At 44.9% G+C, this 20,920-nt stretch overlaps 1 protein-coding gene across 3 annotated transcripts in view; it reads right to left on the bottom strand.

Moving 5' to 3' along the window:
- Positions 1 to 20,920, bottom strand: part of CROCC (ciliary rootlet coiled-coil, rootletin) — a 463,946-nt gene that overhangs the window by 354,909 nt on the left and 88,117 nt on the right. For all 3 annotated transcript variants that reach the window (XM_086921919.1, XM_086921920.1, XM_086921921.1), the window contains 3 exons: positions 19,549 to 19,740; positions 8,359 to 8,442; positions 6,995 to 7,092 (listed from right to left, as the gene is read on the bottom strand). In XM_086921919.1, coding sequence (XP_086778045.1) covers positions 6,995 to 7,092; positions 8,359 to 8,442; positions 19,549 to 19,740 — 374 coding nt within the window. The remainder of the gene's footprint in view (positions 1 to 6,994; positions 7,093 to 8,358; positions 8,443 to 19,548; positions 19,741 to 20,920) is intronic.

Here is a 20,920-nt window from a genome sequence, read left to right as displayed (position 1 = left end):
AGCAGATGTTGTGTCGAAGATCTCAACGTCCTCGCCGGAAAATAAGGTATGACCCTCTGTCGAATGTACTGTGCCCCACTATTATGTAGGGCCTTAAAGGCCAGCACAAGGGCCTTGAAGAATATCCTATTTTTCATTGGGAGCCAGTGGAGAGATTTCAAATGGCTCGTCATGGGTGTTCTAGGTCCTACCAGCATATAGCTCTCGCGGTTGCATGTTGGGCCACCTGAAGACGGTTTATTAGGTAATTAGGAATTCCCAAATACAAAACATTTGCGTAGTCCAGCCTAGATAAAATGAGGGCTTGGACCATGGTTTGCCTATGGGACTGAGGGAGCAAAGGAACGAAATTTTGCATCATCTTTAGTAGTCCAAAACACGTACCTACCACAGATTGCACCTGCGCTTTCATGGACAAAGTTGAGTCCAGCCTGACTCCCAGATTTTTAACAGCAGTGATTGGGCATGCAGGAGGTGTCTGAGTCTGGGGCCAACAATTTTGCCATTTATCTTCGGGTGAAGGTCCAAAAAAAAAAATGTATTGTTTTAGCAGAATTGCAAGATAATTGGTTCAGGCGCAACCAATCAAATACCTTGGTATGGCATAAGAGGATTGCATGCTCATTTAGCTGCTCATCTTTCTCAGCCGTAAACAGCAGCTGTGAGTCATCGACGTAGGTTATAACTTTTGCTCCATATTCCTCCACCAGGGGTGCCAAAGGGGCCATATAGATATTAAAAAGAGTGGGACTCAATACTGATCCCTGAGGCAACCCTACGTTCAGTTGTGGAATATCTGCCGAGAAAGGAGGCGACCACACCGTTTGTCCACGGTCCTCGAGAAAGGAAGAAAACCACCTAAAAACCGTACCCCCGATACCGCACTCCCTCAACCTCTGTAAAACCCTGTCATGGGGTACGGTATCAAACGCCGCCTAGAGGTCTAGCAGTATCAAAACTGCCTTGCCGCCTCTATCAAGTGTGGCTCTGATAGTTTCTATTATCACCAGTAACGCCGTTTCCGTACTGTAATTAGTTGTAAAACCCAAATGACTGGGATGAAGAGCATTAGTGGATTCAATAAAATCAGTAAGGACCAAATTCACATACTTTTCCAAAGTTTTAGCAAAAAAACGGGAGCAATGCTATGGGCCTATAGTTACTTACTACTGTGGGATCGGCTGAAGGTTTCTTTAATAGAGGGAGGATCTTACCCTGTTTCCAGCTCCCTGGAACCCTGCCCTCTGACAGAGACATATTCAAAACTTGATTTGCAGCAGGGTTCAAAACCTCCGCCACTGACGCCATTATCTTCGTGGGACAGGGGTCCGATGGTGACCCCAATTTAAGCGCTTTCATACTACTAAGATAGGTCTCCATGTGACTAGGAGGGAAGTCCATCAGTATTTCCTTTTTAAAGTCAACAGTCAGTGCTGGCGACATATCATGGTTTAAATCAGTGGACTTCACAAATGAGTCTTGTATCAATTTAATTTTCTCAAAGAAAAATGTTGCCACCTGACTCGTCCATTCGAGCGAGGGAATAAAAGGGCTCTTAGTGACATTAGGAGAGACAAAGTCCTTCACAATTTTAAATAATTTGTGGCTTCTATTTCTGGCTGACTCGATTCTGTTGGTCAAAAAGCTTGCTTTCTCCTCCCGAACTTTGGCATAATGTTCTTTAAGTGCCAGTTTACATATATTTTTCCTTATGGGGGCAAAATCTTTCCTCCATGATCGTTCGAGACATTGGCATGCCTTTTTACTATCTCTCAGTGTCCCTGAAAATCACGGAGCCGAAGTTTTCCCCTTATCCGCGATGCGCACCTTGGGGGAGGGGGTTGGGGGGGGGGGGGGAGCTGTAATGCCCATTTTTGGAGCCAATTCTCCAGAGCAAGCAAGCCCTCTGCCAGGGAGCCCTTCACAGGGATAGGATGAAGAATCAATATTTCAGCCAAAGAATCCAACGTTATCTGTTTAAAGGATCTATATTCAGTGGCCCGAGGTAAAGGCTTCGACTTCGCTCTCTGAACTATTCTTAATCTAAAAGTCACCATAAAGTGGTCAGACCATACCATAGGAGTCGGGTCATCAAGTTCAAAAATCTGGTCTAGAGTATGGCCCTTTTCATGGGTGGGGATGTCGCACAAGGGATCAGATTGAGAATCTCCAGAGACTCATACCAATTCTCACTATCCCTTTATTATCACTTTGAGCCTTACATTCACGCCTTGAAACCCTTGATACATCTCTTCTAACATTCCTTTCTTCCAGTACTCCATTGATCCATGTACTCTGTCAGCATCTCAGCTATCTCTTCCACCCTCCATTCATACCTCAATTCCACCTTCTCTTCACAGTGCTCTAGTCATCTGTTGAAGCGATCCAGTTTTCTTTCACACATCTCTCCATTTCTTCCATGCTTCACTTCCAGCCCACCTGTTAATATTTTTGATGCCTCTATCCATCTATTATTGAGTTTTCATTAATCTCTGGGCACCCTCCAGATATCAGGATTAAAATGAAATCAGACTTGAAATATGTAGACCAGTAATTCCCCCCCCCCCCATCTTAATCATTGATGGAACCCAGGGACCCTCACTGAATCATTATTGGCATCCTAGGACCCCCACCCCAGAGTCATTCATTATTGGAAGCCAGGAACCCCAGCCTAAGCTTTTTTGATGATTTTAACCACAAAACAATACACAAAAACAACAAACATTCATCAAACAGACACAAAAAAGATGACACATTTGATTTAATTTACAATATTAGAAAAAGTTACATTTTAATGGGAAGTTTGGAACTTTTGTAAATTCAAATTTAGGGCACGCAGTCCATTCTATAATCTGTTTGTTGCACTTGCACTGCTCTCACTAATCAATCTGAGGATACTACCTTCATTTTAGCCTCCAACTTTAAATTCCTTCACATTTACAGAACATTTAAAATTTCTCAACATACACTTTGATTCTTTATTTTTATACACATTTTTTATGTGTTGTTATTATTTATCTGTCTAAGAAGTCGTGGACTCCCTGAGTACGCTTTGAAGACCCCTAGGAATCCCCGGGCCACAGGTTAAGAACCACTGATGTAGACCATGGTAGGAGTAGGAATGAATTTACTAACTGAAAACAGTACTTGAAGCTAGACTGAGAAAGCTAAAACGAAATTGGTAATTAAGAAACCTGGAAAGAAGTAGGTTCTAAGTCTGAGATTGGGTTCTTTGCTTAAATTAACTGTTCTACTCAAATGAGATGTTTTGCTGTTAAATATAAAAAGCAGATAAAGGGATTGGCGAGGGATATCAAATAGTACAAATCTGTTTAAAGTGGTAACCAGCAGATGGTTGGTTTACTTTCCAGTGATTTCAAGTCTTTCCCTTTCACTCGTATCACAGAAATCGATGGAAAGTAAATCGAACAACTAAGCACCTAGAAAGTTCAATATGGTTTCAAACTGGTTTAGAACAATGTACAGAAATGCCTCTTTTGTACGGTCACCCCCATGTTTGACTGATGCTGTTGGCATTTCGAGTCTGAGAGTGCACTGCGGCCTGTTAACCAGACCTCAGTGCCAATGCTCTGACTATGCAGTGTATGTTGAATTGGCTATACCCAATTGGAAATGGCTAACTTACCTGTAAGTCCCTAGGAAACACTGGTATCCAGGATACGTAACTCCTGAATGGTGCGACCAAAGTAGGCACTTCAAGGTATCAAACGACTTGTTACATTAAGCCCGACTTGTATCTCACGTCGAAATTAATGTAACGTGCTGCAGTGTGAAGCTTTAGCACATCTGGCCCTTTGTTGCCCTTAAAATTCCTGTGCCTTCCTGGGCACATATGGAGCCTGCTCCATGAGACAGTTTTCTACCCTTCTGGAGAGACTTGCCAACTATTCTCAGGAAGCGAACAATGAGTGATTGCAGGCCAGGAAGATGTTCCCCCTTCTGCAGGAAGCCAGTTGGGTGTTAGCTCGAAAAGGCAGGCTTCAAAGGTGAAGCCGTCTTTTAAGGGCAGAAGTGTAACACAAGGGGAGGGCTGCACCAATGTTGAGGTAGACAGGCTGGTACTGGAAGCAGAGAGGTGAAACTAGTTGCCAAACCGGTTCCCCAGGGGAGTGTAGCCCTGAGGTAGCCACACTCTGGGGGTGGGCTAGGGAGGTTTGAACAAAGAGATAGGGGTCTCACCATCTTGGGATTAGGCAGAATAGTGCATCCTGGGATAGCCAGATGCCACACTCCAAGAATGTGGTCAGCAGGTGGGAGGGAACCTGATAGCCCACTGGCTGTCAACCACACCCTGTCCTGAGGGCACTTTCAAAGCACAAAGGGGGCACCCATACTTCAGATCTCGACCAACTTGTAAGAACTGAAGGAGGACTTCCCTGCTGCAGCGAGGGACCAGCAAAGAGAGGCTGCAATTTGAGATTCCTTAAATGCAATTGCAAAATAGGAAATCGCTAAATGTTGTGTGTTCTACACTGCACACTGCTAATTTGCAATCACAAACGTTGAAATTCGTTTTCGACCGCAAATTGGCTTCATACATATAGGGCCAGATGTAGGTAAGCTCAATTTACCTATTCTTAAATACCGAATCATACCGATTCGGTATTTAAGAATTGGTATATGGGATGAACCAACTTGTAGTTGGTGGTAAATAACAAATCCTTAACTGAGGAATGCACCAACTTGAGTGCTCCCTACATCCTGGATTCCGTAATTTACCGAATCGGTATGTTAAAAATTCGGTATTTTACCGAATCCTTAAATTACCGATTCAGTAAAATACTGAATCCTAAAAAAATGCCACCTACATCTAAAAAGCCCAATACCAGTCGGTAACGGCCGAAATTCGGTAATTTCTGCTGTTACCGGCCGGTATTGGGTGACCTACATCTGGCCCTGAGTGTCCAAAGGGTTGATTTTGCCAAGGCTTGTTCGTGGTTGAGTAAAATTGCTCCAGTGTTTAAAAACTAATAAAAATAAGGTCTATGTTTATAAATTGGTGTCAGATTTCATGAGTGTCCGGTTGATTTCTTCTTCAATCCTTTTGGAGCTCTTTAAATACTTAATACTTGTTCATCTGGGTAAGTCTTGCTGCTCAGTGTCACAGCTATCAAGGATTAAGCTAAGGATTTCACAGACGAAACCTGCTGGACCTAAAGGGGTTGATAAGTCTATTATAATTGGTCAACAGCCAGCTGGTGAAATTTGTGGAGGATAGTCATCTTCCTCATTTCTCCCAATCAGGCTTTAGAGCGAAACATTCTACAGAAACTGCCCTTCTCTTCTCCACAGAATTGCTTCGACAAAAAGTGGATGAGGGACAGACAGCTTCCTTGATACTGCTGGACTTGAGTGCGGCTTTTGATACTGTGTCGCACTCTAGGCTTCTTGCCCGTCTGAGGGAGGCTGGGTTAGCTGGGTCAGCCTATGAATGGATGGGCTCTTTTCTTGCGGACAGAAAATGTCAAGTACTCTGCCCCCCTTTTAAATCCACACCCCGTTCTCTTAGACAAGGGGTCCCACAGGGATCTATATTGAGCCCTACGTTGTTTAATCTGTACATGGAGCCCCTTGCAAGGATGGTGGGATCTTATGGGGTGGAAATCGTGTCATATGCCGATGACACCCATCTGGTGGTTACTCTATCTCATAACCCAGTTGAGACAGCAGCTAATTTCTCCACTTGTCTTGTGGATCTCGCTGGCTGGATGAAGACTAATTGCCTCCGCCTCAACAGGAATAAGGCCAAACTTCTAGTAATTGGTCCTCTACCTTCTATTTGGAAGTCAGCCTGGTGGCCCTCTGACCTGGGTCCCACACCTACCCCCTCTGCTACTGTGAAGAACTTGGGTTTACTTTTTGACACCAATCTCTCGTATGCCCAACACATTGGAAATGTGGTGGGTAAATGCAATGGCATACTAAAGGTTCTTCGTAAAATCCAGGATCTATTGCCCATTAAAGCTAGGAAAACATTAGTTCACGCCCTGGTCACTTCTCATCTTTATTATGGGAACTCTCTGCTTTGCGGCCTGAATAAAAAAGGTCTGCACCAACTTCAATGCATCCAAAATGCGCCACCAGACTTGTCCTGAATCTGCCTAGGAAGTCGTCCGGGAAACGTGCTCTACTGACCCTGCACTGGCTCCCTATCCGGGAACGTATCCGGTTTAAAACCATGTGCATGGCCCATCGTATTGCACAGGGCAAAGGTCCCATCTACCGTCAAAAGATGCTGACTATGTACCGCCCCAAACACCTTTTGAGATCCATGTGTAGTATGCAATATATGGCACCTCGTATCCATAAAGCGCGGATGGGTGGTCGTTCTTTTAGGTACCTAGCCAGCAAACAATGGAACGAACTTCCTATTGATCTTCGGATGGAACCTTCAGAATCTCGGTTCCGGCTTAAACTTAAGACCTATCTATTCCCCAAAGACAAAATCTGAGGCCAGCCTCTGTCCTTCCACTCCCCCCCTTCATTGTGTGTCTGCATTTAGTGGTTCTAGTGGACTGCATCCTCAGCACGGGGACACACTGTTCTTTAGTGTAACCAGGCGCTTTATAAATGATTTTATTATTATTATTATTATTATTATTATTATTATTATTATTATTACACAGTCAGGTCGCACAACCACATCATATAATACACCCCATTTCCTCACAACCATATTCATATTATGAGGTAAATAATTTCAGTGTCAGTAGAAAAACACGTAAAAGTTGTTTTGTTTGTGTTCAGAGTGAGCTGGTTTTGGAGTGGATTGATCATGGATGTCAGAAGGCATTGGGTGGATGTAATAAACAGGATCGCAGAGGGGTAAGGGCCAGTTTTGCTATTCAGAGTTATCCAAGAGTTGTCAATAGTTTCGCGGTAGGAAACCCTAAATCTAGTCCATCCAGATGCCTCACATTTCCTGTGCAGTGATTGCGCACAGGGGACAGCTGTGTAACACGTTGTCACGTACCTCTGCTGCTCCTCCTCTAACCGGATCAACGCATTCTCCAGGTCGTTGCTGTGCTCCTCCTCCTGGCGTAGACGCGAGTCACTGAGATCTAGTTGGCTCTGCGGAACAGAAACCAAAAATACAGAAATAGGTGCTAAACAAGGGTTAAAGACAGAGTTCACCCCACTTTCCCAAGTACACCCCAAAACACATACTTTTCTGAAGGCTTTTTTTTTTTTTTTTTACACGAGCTGTACAAAAAAAAACGAAAGATCAACTGTATGGGCCCGGTTCAGTGCTTTAACACCTTGGCTGCTAAGGGGTTTTCCCCTCCTGTGCTGCAAATGTTTGAATACTATAGAATCATGACAATGTCAACTCGTCATAAGCACAGCGCAGGTAACACCCATGACGAGTTGACCTTGTCATGAGCATGGAAGGGGTTAAGCTCCAACAAACACCCTCAATTTAACAACTTGTAGTACAGAGGTCCACAGTGATCTCCAATCCCACATTAAAAATGTAGGTATTTCAAATTATTACTTCATTAACGTCTCATTTGTCTTCTCTTTATGTGTTGGAAACAGCTCTCTGGTCGATACTGGAAAAGCCTGAGAAGTCTCAACTTCAAGAGATTGCCTGATGTCCCATGACATCATATGGAGGTTCTCAAGTTCCAGAAGCTTTGGAATGATCTTCTTAGTCATTATGCTCCTTAGCCTATCTCCAGTTGAAGGAGAGATCAGGAGTCCCTTGCACTAAATAGTGGACTAGTGGTCCAGTAGCTACTAGATTCCCTAGTGCCAGTGAGGGAATTGTGGGGTCGCAGGCCCCTTGAAACATCTCTAACCTGACTACTATATTTCTAGATACAGGCTTCCATAACTTCAACCATCACTTCTGGGACAATTAAGGTGCCCTGATGCCCTAGTCAGCCACTGATACCACAAATTAGCCCAGAGGCAGGTGGACCTGTACTACAGGGACAGTGCCCACCAGGGCCCGGGACCTTATCTGCTGGAGGGGCGAAGCTGTAGAGAAAGCAAGAAGTACAGAGACCACTACTCTATGTCTCTTGACATTACACCCCCACATGTGGGAAATGGGCAGATTCAGTTTTTGGGAAAGGGGGAACATTGACAGACAAAGATTTTTTTGCAGGCTCTTGGAAAACGGACAGGCCCACAAAAAGATTTTGTAGAGGGGGGACTCTCCTTAAGCTTTTAGAAATACATAATAGACATTTAATGTTTGTGAGAAGGTGGTAAATAGAGACTCACAGAAGCTTTCACAGACATTTGCAAAAAAGAAATGTTCATATACAGCTCTTGTGACAAGTAAGAGAAAGACAGGCTCATGGACAAATTTGTAGTGGACAAACTCACACTTAGTTTTTCGTGTTCCAGTTCCGAGGATCGCTCGAGCAGCTGCTGTTCCACCTCGCCACATTTCTTCTTGTACTGGATCACCTTATCAAGGAAAGCACACATATAAGGAATTAGTACATGCAGGGGTTAAGCAGGTAGGTGTCTATAAGGGTTCTCCTCTCCACGTCTGAAGCCATTTATCTGTCACTGGTCTGAATAATCAGGCACCCCAGCAGGCTCATACAAGGACCAGAGAAAACAACTCATGTGCTTGTAAACAAGCAGTGAAGGAATGTACATACTAGAGCAGCAAAAGGAAAGGGGTGTGAGCACGAGCACCCTTTTTTTAAGGTGTCAGCATATCACACTGTGTTGGATTTTGGTTTGGTAATACCACACCCACTAAATACAAACACCATCGAGTGTAGCATGCATTGACTGTGGTATTCCCTTACGAGGCAGACTATTTTAGCTTCATCGAAATTGAGCACATCCGATACCATGCATTTTTCTTCCTTCAGAGGTTTTCCCCATTAAGATGACTTATCAACAAAAAATTAAATTTCAAAGGAAACAAATTTCAGAAGTGTGGGAAAATACACAAAACTCAGAGCGGGCTGAAACTCATGGTTACATCAGTCTTGATTTCCACTCGGTTCTCTGGTTGAGGCATACAGAGACCTCTGCAACACATCTGGACTGCCTGCAAGCTAACTTCATCAAACAGAATTAGAGCTGTGCGAATTAGATTGCATCTGCTGGCACCTAGCTTATTGACACTGTTGGTGTATCCACTGCATATGCAGGCCTGTCTACAAACATGTGAGGCTCTGATGTTTGCTGAGAGTTGTATATGTGCTGAACATACCTCCTCCCCCACCGCCCATACACATATGCATATTTAATATGGAAATGAGTCTTGCCTGTGGAATCTTCTTCCCTCTTCTCACAGAGCCTACCTTCTCATTTTAGTAAAAATTTACAAATATCAACAAATAGCCAGGACTATTCTGCTTCAAGGTGCCTAGGCCCAAGTCAGCCCATTCCTGTCATGCAGTAGTGTCCTCAGGGCAAAAAGGCATCTTATCCCACAAAAAAAGAATCATTGTCAGGTTACATAAGCTACATTATAGTGACAGGGTCAAGAAAGGTATTTAAGCAAGTACACCAGAAACAAGATGGGTCTTCAAAAACACTAGTAGTTCGTTTATAGTTGCGTATACATGCAAAACGTATTCATAATAGAAGCAAACCTCGTGTGAGCTCGAACACCGGTTTCACCAGCTGTATTGCATTAAGGAGTGCAAGGGAGAGGGGTGTCGACCCTCCGGTAGCTCACCGCTATTTTGAAACCAAGCCCGCTCTTCAAGGCAGTCGCTCCTTAGCACGGTTGGGTGTTCACACCCCAAGTTCCACCACTTTAATGTGAAAATGAACGTCACCATAAAAGTCCCACAACTCCTATGGAATATGAATATGAATATCCAGCTTAGTGCATACCTAGGAACCACTCAGGGGCTAGACATCTCACAGCATGGATTTAGACCAGGCCATAGTACCGAGTCCGCCCTGATCAAGTCAACAGAAGAGGTCAGGAAGGTGATGGACTCCGGAGGTCGGGCGGCCCTGGTCATGCTGGATTTGTAGTCGGCCTTTGATACGGTCCACCATACCATCTTGGTGGACCGGCTGGAGGAATGTGGGGGTCAGGGGAAGGCTTTAGACATTTTGAGATCTTTTTTGACCAACAGGGTCCAGGTAATCTCGCTAGGGGACTTTAAGTCGAAACCCTTTCAACCACCTTGTGGGGTCCCTCAGGGTTCCTCACTTAGCCCTACCTTGTTTAATGTCTACGTCTCTTCACTGGCCCCAGTCATCCGCTCCCATGGATTTGAACTTACATCTTACGCAGATGACACACAGATTGAGGTGTCACTGCTAACAGGGAGGGAGAATGACCTGGCCAGCAAGTTCCAGGAATGCATGAAAGCTGTGAGTAAATGAATGGCCGGAAACTGTCTAAAACTCAATTTGGCTAAAACCGACGTGATACTGTTTGGCTCTACGGCTAATTTTTGGGGCCCGAGCTGGTGGCCAGAAGAGATGGGGACTCTTCCCACTCCTGTTAATAAGGTGAAGAACCTGGGGGTCATGATAGATGACAGACTCTCTTATAAACCTGAGGTAAACGCCTTGGCCTCATCCATCCACTGGACATTGAAAATCCTTCGGAAGGTCCTTCCGTTTCTTCCAGGGGAATGTAAAAAAACAGTGGTGAAGGCTTTGGTGCTCTCACGACTGGATTACTGTAACAGTCTGTTCCTTGAAGCCCAGCAAGGAGTACTTAGCAAGTTACAGATACTGCAGAATGCAGCAGTGCGCCTGCTTACAGGCTTGCCCAAATTTGCGTCCATCTCCCACGAACTAGTGAAATTACATTGGTTGCCAGTAAGGAAGCAGATCCTATTTAAAAGCCTGTGCATTGTCTTTAAGGCGATCCATGGTATAGGTCCGGCATTCCTGCAGCAATATTTTCACTGGCACAAACCCAGTAGACTATTGAGGTCAGCTACTCTGGGATTGATCAAGACCCCACGCATCAGAAAAGTGTGTTGAGGAGGCAGGAGTTTTAGCCGAGGGGCGGCTGTGGCCTGGAATGCCCTTCCAGCGGCGCTCCGACTGTCCCCCGAGCTTATAACCTTTCGGCGAAAGCTAAAAACATGGCTTTTTGTAAATTAATCTGAGGATTTCGTTTCAGGAGTTATCAAGACAGAGCCAGGACACCGTAAGGTAACAGTGCGCTTTACAAGGGTCAAAAATAAATAAATAAAGAAATAAATATAATACTGTGACGATTAACCATCCCAGTAGACATATTTACCTGGAGTGTTTTTCCCACCCACAGGCAACCTTAAAGACAACCATTGTTGCACCTAAGCAAAGTATCTATTCAATAAGAACATACGCTATGCTGGGGATACTGGGCCTGTCAAAGTCTTAAAATATCCACCTCCAGCTGGTAGTGAATGGCAGCCTGTAGTAACTGATGAATATGTAACACTTAACAACAGCTCTTGGGATGTCTTCTTTCCTACTTTAATTAAACTGATTCCAGGCACAGACTATGGTGCTGGATTCAGAATAGTCAAATTATTTTGGGCTACAAAAAAATCCAGAAATGGAATCCGTCCAGGTCTGGTTCCTTATTTCTACAGAGATAACAAATATAAAACAAGTACTTCGTGAATTTTCTCCGGTAGTGTGGGACAATTTAACATGAATGCAGACCACAAGACGGACACGCCTAGTGTCACAGTCAAGCAGAGACATGAAGTGCTTCCAGACTGACCAGCATGAAAGTGTGTCCTCCCCGAATCACATGCATTTACTCCTCAATGCGCTCAAATAACCAGGTTGCCTGAAGAGACTTTACTTCCTAACACCACTGCTTCTAGGGTTACCACACAGCGACTTCCGCCCTGGTTCTTTGCAATCTGTAGACAAAGAGCTTAATTTGGTAGGAACAAAGGCCCATAGTTTGTCTTTAGAGCCCATGCACAGCAATGCTGAATACAAAAGTTGCTGTGTGCCACGGCTGTCTTGTCTTGATTCCACCTTATGCCTCTTTATTTGACCACCCTACACGCTGCCTCTTTATTTTCTTCTTAGGGGTATTTTTTTAGCTCTGCTTTATCCCTTTGTCACTGTTGTCTAACTTTCTTTTTCTCCTTCATCCTCCTTTTTCTCTGTTGCTCCCTTGTAGTAGGTCAAAGTCTGATGATGATTAAGAAGTCCTGGGCCCCAAAAATTAGTGCTGGTCTGCTCTGCCTGCAAACACTGGCACAAATTAAGCAAAGTGAGGCTCCCTGCCACATACATTTTTACAGTGGTGTTGGACCTGACCCTCTTTTAAAGGCTAACCCCTAAACTTTGCGAGACATTTACCCCTTTCTCTAACCTATTTGGGTTCCTTTGCTACATTTCAGATGCCCCTATGGTCGGCCCTTGAGCAGGGTGTATTGGCAGCTGAAGGTAGGTCGTGCCCTGATGTGTGTGGCATGACCTAGTAATGAGTTACAACCATTTTCGTTTTTATCACTGTAAGAATACCTGCCTCCCCTAGGTCAGAATGGGCAGGTTTGATTATTACATCGGATTATCTATCTGACCCAGGGACCATGTTAAAGATATGAGACGAGCGCCCCTGAAATCCGAACTTATTAATACATTCCTTAGGATGGATGATTTCTAAATTCTAAGTTTGGAAGTAGCGCGTCTAGGAAGTGACTGTTTCCTCGTCCAATCTTGCTGTGTGCTCCTGCTGGAATGTGTATTCACCGTCTGGAGATAGTGACAGGGCCTGGGGAAACTCCAGCATCTGGTGTCAGCTGTCTGCCTTGGAGATTAGGGGAGGAGTGGTTTCTGGGCTGTGTCCTGTCCCCCACAATGCTGACGCTGCTTCCTGCTGGGCGGCTGATGACCCTGCCTTCCTGCTACAAAGAGTTAGGTGTCCCATGACGGGAGACACCCACAACCAGGATCTGGGGAGGGGAATTCCCTGCCTACCTCAAAGACATCAAAGCCAATTTTTGGTATAAAGAAAAGACCCTCGCACTAGAGGGGAAGACTACCTTCGGAAAAACTCGAGACTCCTACGAGACTGCGGGAGGAGAGAACTTTATGGAAAAAGAATTTGGCTTCAAGACTTCAGGGAAGGAAGATCTCCAAGGGCCTGGAACTGAGCTGCCCCCCCTGACTGAAGTCTCAGGAGCAGTAGACTTCACCTTCCTGCCTTCCCCTAAAACCCCTTGCTGTGGGTTTGGAGTTCCAGCCACAGTTGGAGCACTTTCCCGTGACCCCTCGTCACTGGCAGACTGGAAGCGCAGAACGCAAATTCTTCACGAGCCCTGCTGACCTCGTCGCGGCTCCAGACTACGCAAATTCTTCACGAGCCCTGCTGACAGCGTCGCGGCTCCAGACTACGCAAATTCTTCATGAGCCCTGCTGACCTCGTCGCGGCTCCAGACTACGCAAATTCTTCACGAGCCCTGCTGACCTCGTCGCGGCTCCAGACTATGCAAATTCTTCATGAGCCCTGCTGACCTCGTCGCGGCTCAAGCCCGTCTTTCTCATCGAATCGCAAGTACCAGCCGAGTACGCCTCATACTCCCCACACGCACCCGCTGGTGCGCATTGCATTTGTGTCCTTCAACGACGTCGAGTACGCTTCGTACTCCCCACACGCACCCGCTGGTGCGCATTGCATTTGTGTCCTTCAACGACGTTGAGTATGCCTCGTACTCCCCACACGCACCCGCTGGTGCGCATTGCATTTGTGTCCTTCAACGACGTAGAGTACGCCTTGTACTCCCCATACGCACCCGCTGGTGTGCATCGCCTTTTTTTCCTGCAGCAACGTGGAGTACGCCTGGTATTCCTCACACGCTATTAAACACACAAAAGGGGAGAGGGGCAAATTATTTATACTCCAATACCCCAGACCCCCTAAAAGGACTATGTTCACAACAACGGTGGGTATAAAGAGTTCTTGAAAATAAATGAAGGGAAATTCCCAATTTGGAAAAAACTGCTCTCATTCACATACCGAAGTATGTGACATGCTTCATCATAGGGCCTGCTACAAACTCCCTGGTGTAGCCACATCCAGGGCGGAGCATTAGGGAGGGGGAAAAAATAATAAATTTCCACGTTACAAGACGTACAACACACTACGTAAATACGTACAATGAGTAACATACATAAGTGATACCGTGTATAGAGGAACACCTCGTGGATCAAAAGTGCGACACAAATAAGTGCAGTAAGGACGTGTGTTAAAACTGATTAGGGGTGCCAAAAGAAAGAATTACTTTATTAGAACCAATTATGGTACCCTTATCAGGATTAAAAGAAAAGAGAGGATGGGAAAATGCCTTATTGAGAAAATGAGGTTTCTCAAGGCTTCCCTCCTACCACTGCTCGAGTCGACATGTTTCGACCATAGAATTGTGCCCCGAAAGGTCACCCTGGTCTTCTTCAGGACTGTCGCAGTAGGATCCACCAGTTACCCTTGTCTTAATAAGATCCTTGGGTAGCCCAGCTAGATGTAGGTCACTAGGATCCGTACTCTGCTAGGTATGTATCTAAATCAGTGGAGGAAGTATCCCCATATGAATCATGGGAAAACATTCACTAGGGAGGAATAGAGAGAAAAAGAAAATAGGTGAAAGTGAGTGCTAATCCCCCACAACACAAGATTTAATCTAGAGGAATCTCTCTTTTGTCCTGAGTATTGGTAATATGCTCGGACTAGTCTCTGCTATATAGCAATTCAAAGCAGGGTTCCTCACACGCACCAGTCGGCGCGCATCGCCTTTTGCCCTGCAGCAACATGGAGTACGCTGGGTACCCCTCACATGCACCCACCAATGCGCATCGCAGTTTGGTCCGCCAGCAACACTCAGTACGCCTTGTACTCCCCGCCGCATCGCAGTACGCCTCGTACTGGCCCAGCGCACATCGCAGCACCTCAGCAGCTGGTCACCAGAGTACGCCTTGTACTCCTCCCACGCCCCGGACCCGCAGCAACGTGTTAGCTGCACCAGATCGGCCTGTACGCCTCGTACCGGCCACCCACACCAGCCTGTGCGCATCCCTGATTTTGTGCACACCGCCTCCACTGACAGGGCCTGTGCCTAAACCACCACTTTCCTAGTATCTACCTGAGGGGGACTGCATCGGGCCCCCACGTGTCGCCATGGGACTGTTCTGCAACTGGGATTGACACAGCTAGGTCTCGCCTCAACTGGACCAGTTCACCCTCCCTTTGGGAGCCCGGCTCTCCTTGCTACTCCGCATTTGTCTGGAACCCTGGGAGTAGAAGGGGCGTTGGTTAAAGAACCTACCTACAATTGAACTGAACTACTCCAGCCTCAGCCTTTTTAAAAAGTCACCTAAGCCTTGTTTTAAAGTAATACTGTGGACTGTTATCGTTATTGGTCTTGTGATAAATTTATATAAAGAATCAGATATTTTTACATGACCTCTGTGTAGCGTCCGTCTGTAGTGGGCCTCTTCTATCACTGTACATGGTCATAAATGCTTGGCACGCTATCTAGAGGTAAGCCTGTCTGCCCGGGCTACAGCACTACAAGGGGGAGCAGGCATTATTTTGGGGGGGGGTACCTCCCCTCTTTTACGTGGGAGTGGGGTTCCTACTTGGCTTTGGTGCAACCCTCGGCCAACGGGGAATCCCATTTCCAACAAGTAGGATTTTTATCCACGTTATCACAATCGGGGGTTCTCTTTTTTTGGTTTTAGTTCAGACATTGTGTTAATCCTCAATTTGTGGGGAAAGGGTGGATTAATGGACTGGTTGGGATGGGTGGTAGGGGCCTAGCATGAAGTGTGTTCATGTGATTTTCTGTGTCTGGTATACTGTTTTTTATATCATGTTGGCAACTTGACATACATTCATCTGGGTATTCGTTCTCAGACTCTAAAGAACCAGACTGGATGCCCACAATCATAAATGACAAGGAGTCATGTTTTCTGGTTTAAATTTTACATACGAGATTGCAGCATGCCCAACTGAAGTTAAGTCCCATCATTCGCTGTTTACTGAAGAAAAAGGATTGATATTGTTTTCATAGAGCCAGGCGAAGGAGAAAAGGATGGGCACTGTGGAGAGGAAGGACCAAACAGTACACTGGCAGGGCACCTGGGTAAGGGACATTAGAGAAAAGTTCCAAGGGGGATAAGCAGAAAGTATGAAGAGCATGGGGGTGCAGACTGGGATACAGGCGAAGTTGTGGGAAGATGACACACCAACGAGCTTAGAGCCAACGAGCTTAGAGCCAGCAAGCTCCACCCAGCAAGGTGTGCTAAGAGCAACACTCCTATCTACATAGAACAGACTATGACGACTGCAACTGAAACAACTACTGAGTCTCTCATTTTATGCGATGGGACAGTTTTAGTTCCAAGATGGCGAAGGCTTCATTTGCCTAAAGGGCATCATTACACAACCATTTGAATGCACTTCATTGGCAAAGCAAGTATATGTGAGCATCAAGCTCCTACCTGCTATCTTTAAGTTTCAAGAGTAAGTTTAAGGAAAGCAATTGAACAACAAAACTTCGTACAAATAATCCATAACGAATTCATAGGTGAGGGAAAGGAAATAAGGGCTACTGATGCTACATAGTTACAATAGTAGTAATAAAAAGAATACATTCATAAACATGTGTAACTACCTGCTATCTTCAATACTGTTAACATTAGGCTTTACCATTGGGGTGCTGAAGAGTCAAAATACCAGGACGCAGCATGGTCCCCTTATTGAGAAACGTTTGCTTACACCCATACGGTGCGGTATATCACCGGAGGATGGGGGTAGCATACAGTGGGGAAAGGTAGAGGATCTCTTCCTTACAGGTTCCCTTACAACAGCGGTTCTTAACCTTTTGACTCCACTGAATCAGTACTGGAAGCCAGGTAACCCCGCCTAACAAATTGCTGCAGTTTGAACCTCAAACGGATACAAAAAAATAAAGACATAAGTATGCACCAAATACCCAAATGATTAAATATTTTACTTATTTGCAAACAAAAAGTATGCACACAAAAAAATCACAATTTTAATTGGAAGGTTCGCGCTTTTCTCAATTTAGTTTCATTTGCAGTATGCTAGACTCTAACATATCACTTTGCCTTTTTTTGCTTCTAAGGCGTGCTTTCTTTTGGTCTAGGCATACTGGTGCTTGAATTGAGGCCAAAATAATCACTGCTAATTTCTGCTTCCTATACTTGGACTGCTCCCATGGATTCAAATATAGATGCAACTTAATTTTTCAATTTTGCTTTTATGTACATATACTTTATTCAGCTGCTAATATTTCGTTTTCTAAATGGTTGCGCGCCCCCTGAGTAGGTGTTGAGGCCCATCAGGGGTCCACGGACCTCAGGATAGGAGCTATTGGTTTTCAGACCGCAAACCTATGCATCAGGCTTTTGAAGCCATAGACTCAGGTATCACACAGCAGAAATAGCTCTCAACGATTATTATGATGAGAGCCACGAGTTCTGATTCACATAACTGGAGACAGAAAGCCTCTCAGTTTTCAACTTCCTTGGATAAAGCCAGTTCCAGTAGATCAGCCTTTGACATGAAGCATCTGAAGAAAGCACTGTAGCAAAGGGTATGTCCAAAGCTACATAAAAAAGATAATCTGTGTGTCCACTGCACAGGGCAGGTCAGGCCATTTATGCCACCGGGCATTTCCCTGGTGGACTGGAGCCCTTGGAGGGCTGTTATGAAAGCCCATGGCCACTTCTGGTGCCTCTGTCGCTTTCCCCAGCTACCGAGGTTAATTGCCGCAGGCACGTGGAGGCTTCAAGAGAGAGAAAAGAGGGAGGGAAGGTAAAGGTAGAAAGATAGCAATCAGGGAGGGAGGAGAGAAGGAGTGGATGGGTGGGTGGAAAAAGAGAGAGCGTAAGGAGAAAAACGGAACAGAGTTGCTTTGAGCATTTTTGCCAGGGCATATTTTGGTTCCACCACAGCAGTAGTCTACAGAAAGGTAAGGAATTCTGGTTCCCAGTACGCTACACATTTCAAGCCGTTTTAAAGTCAAATGGATCTTTTTCTAGTGTTTTTGCGAATCTGCCTTTAGTAGACCACTCAGCATTTTAGGAGACATGGATGATGACCTTATAGACATTACGAGTGTGACATTGGTCATATTCACAACGTTAAGAAAAACTAAAATACTCACAAACTTTGCAGAGGAAAACTGTAGCTACACTCAACAGCTCTAACATCTACCAGGCACACAAAATATAACCACATGGATAAAAGGCGTTTTTTTAAAGTGTACTTAAGTCTGCCCTTGTAAAATACTTAAATCCAAACCGAATCATCTGACTGGTGTATTTCCCCATGCTAGTTGCAGCATCTACACATCAACAAATATGACACTTTTTGTAGCTGAGTGATTGGGTACAAGGAGACCATCAGATGGATCTACACAGGTCTAGAAGAAACATAAAGCATGCCACGTAATCTTTCACTACGCTTTATGACAATGAATAGAGACTATAGGTGCATCTTTACCATTTCATCAAGATATTGCCACACACCACACTGCATACATTGAACGTATGAGGCTTTGAGCCTGCCCTTTATCCAAGGTCAAAATTCGACACAAATGCAAAATATACTGGGCAACATCAGGGCACATGGATTTCCTACATAAATTGACCTCCCAATTATGCCACCTTTAACAGGGAAAAAATAACTGCAGTAACAAATTGCATGTTACCAGATAATTTTGAAAAAGACGTTTGGATGACAAATTCTATCTCGCAAATCTTACATTGGATCACACCTAGCCAAAACTTTGCCATCATGGAGTATTACATTTCTTGACACTTCATGAAACCTGATGAGTGTGGGCCACTTCTCACAGTCGGTCTCAGTCGTGCTCCATAAACTGTCCTTTTGAGACATAAATCTATGGTTTTAGGAAGGGACGGACTAGCCTAACGGTTAATCGCGAAAGTCTGGTTTGTGAGCCTGTTTTATGGTCTGGTAGTTCGGTTTTCACTGTTGATTTTTCTCATATTACTATAAACATTGCCGCAGCAAGCACAAATGCATAGTCTCCCATTCCTTGCAAAACACCTATAGAGCGTGTGTTTACATTTGCAAATCAGGGCAGCTTTAAACTTGCAGACTAGTTCTGTGGTTATCTAATTCAGAAATGAGGGCCACTTTTAATTTGGTGTCTAAGCCAATTTTCCGTTCCAGTCCGACCCTGGTTTTGGGGCAGTGAGACAGCCAGTCGTAAATGTTGTTAATGTTAACGGAAGCACAGCAGCCTATGGGAGAGGACGTGCATGATGGGGTTTCTAAGGTTGGCATGCAGAGAGAAGTTCAAACTGTGCAATTTTAAGGATTTTCTGGGCTCCACCATGAAATATATTTGAGATCCCTGTTCAAATCAACTTTGAATTTTATTACCCATTTACTGATAATCCAAGCCCGTGATGCCAAACAATATTGTATTATGAGTTAACGGCTGAGACAAAGAAATAGACAGAAAATAGTATTAAGAGACAACATTCACTTTTCCAGGAGCCCCTCAACAATTGCCCAACTTAGCATATTCCTTGTAACGACTCTGCGTGCACAGCTAGTCACTGGCTTACCTTGGCCTGAAGCTTCTGCACGAGCTGCGCTTGCCGCTGCTGCCCCTCCTGGTAGGCCTGCAGCTTGCGCTTGTAGGCGGCCTGCTCCTCCTCCAGGCGGCGCCGCAGCTCGATGTTCTGCTGTGCCAGGCTCTTGTTCTCCAGAGTTTCCCTCTCTCGCTCGCCGGTCTCGAGGCGCAGCGCCTGCTCCAGCTGCAGCGGGAGAAACATGTATGGGTGTACTGATTGCAACGGTTCCACAGCGCATGCGCGCGCGCTCACTCACTCACTCACCCACTCTCAGACACAGTCGGGCCAAGAGTGGAGAAGTAGGAATGGGACAAAGCAGAGAACACGGTCACAAGGGAGACTGTCAAGAATACGTGAAAACGAGACAGGAGAAGGGTTAAGGAACGGCGGTCACGACAAAGTGTATCTATAACAGATGAGGTGTGTCTGAGACCAGGTGGGACAAGACCAGGTAAACTGATCCTTAGAACTGAAGCATATTCGGGACGTTAACCAACCAATCTTTTAGTCCGAACAAGCACCTTATGTTGCTTATATTAGCTTTGCTTCTTTATCTACCTATATGTCTGCCATGGCAGTGACAATAAATTATCAAAAAACTAACTGTACCATTAAAAACACTGTCATTGCTTGAGATGCCTGTTGTGATTACGTCACTCATTTCGTATTTTAAATAAAATGGTTATTACGTTTTTAATGCATTGTCCTAATGCCAGTGTCAGCCATACAAACTGATAAATAATAAACCCACGCATTTATTACCACATTGCAAAGGTCAAATTCCAGTTTATTTCCACAACAGAACAAAATGGACTTGAGAAAAACACTGTTTACTGCCTTGCACTCTGCATATTAAATTCACGCAAACACATGGAAAAAAACCTCTTCCAAATCCCAAGGCCTCTTTATTGTGATGTTCCCGTCCTGCACACATTTAACCCCTTGATTTTGATTGAATATGTTTTTGACACAAATGCACATAAAAAATACCACGATAAACTGTATACACAGCTGTGCAAAATGTAATATGCTATTTATTACCACTGTAGAGGGGGAGAAGTGACATAATCACCCACTCATAATTTTGCCAATAGCGAGTCATGGCCCTCAGCATTAGCATGTTGTACACTTAAACATCAATCACTTCTTGAGGCAAACAAAAATATGTGCTATACACTGAGGTAGATTTCAGTTCTTCTGTGTTTATTCATCGGATTACCAACATGTTTCGGCCATGTGTGTCCTTTCTCAAACATATACAAGCTAATATCACTGTAACATGTGCAGGCCTCAAGCAGCCTTTGGCTAAGGTAGCATATCGTCTTTCGGGCTGCCTTCGCTTCCACATGAAGTCACAGAATCC

Source organism: Lissotriton vulgaris, chromosome 5 (assembly GCF_964263255.1).
Source record: "Lissotriton vulgaris chromosome 5, aLisVul1.2, whole genome shotgun sequence".
NCBI lineage: Eukaryota > Metazoa > Chordata > Amphibia > Caudata > Salamandridae > Lissotriton > Lissotriton vulgaris.
This window is presented reverse-complemented; position numbering and strand designations above follow the sequence as displayed.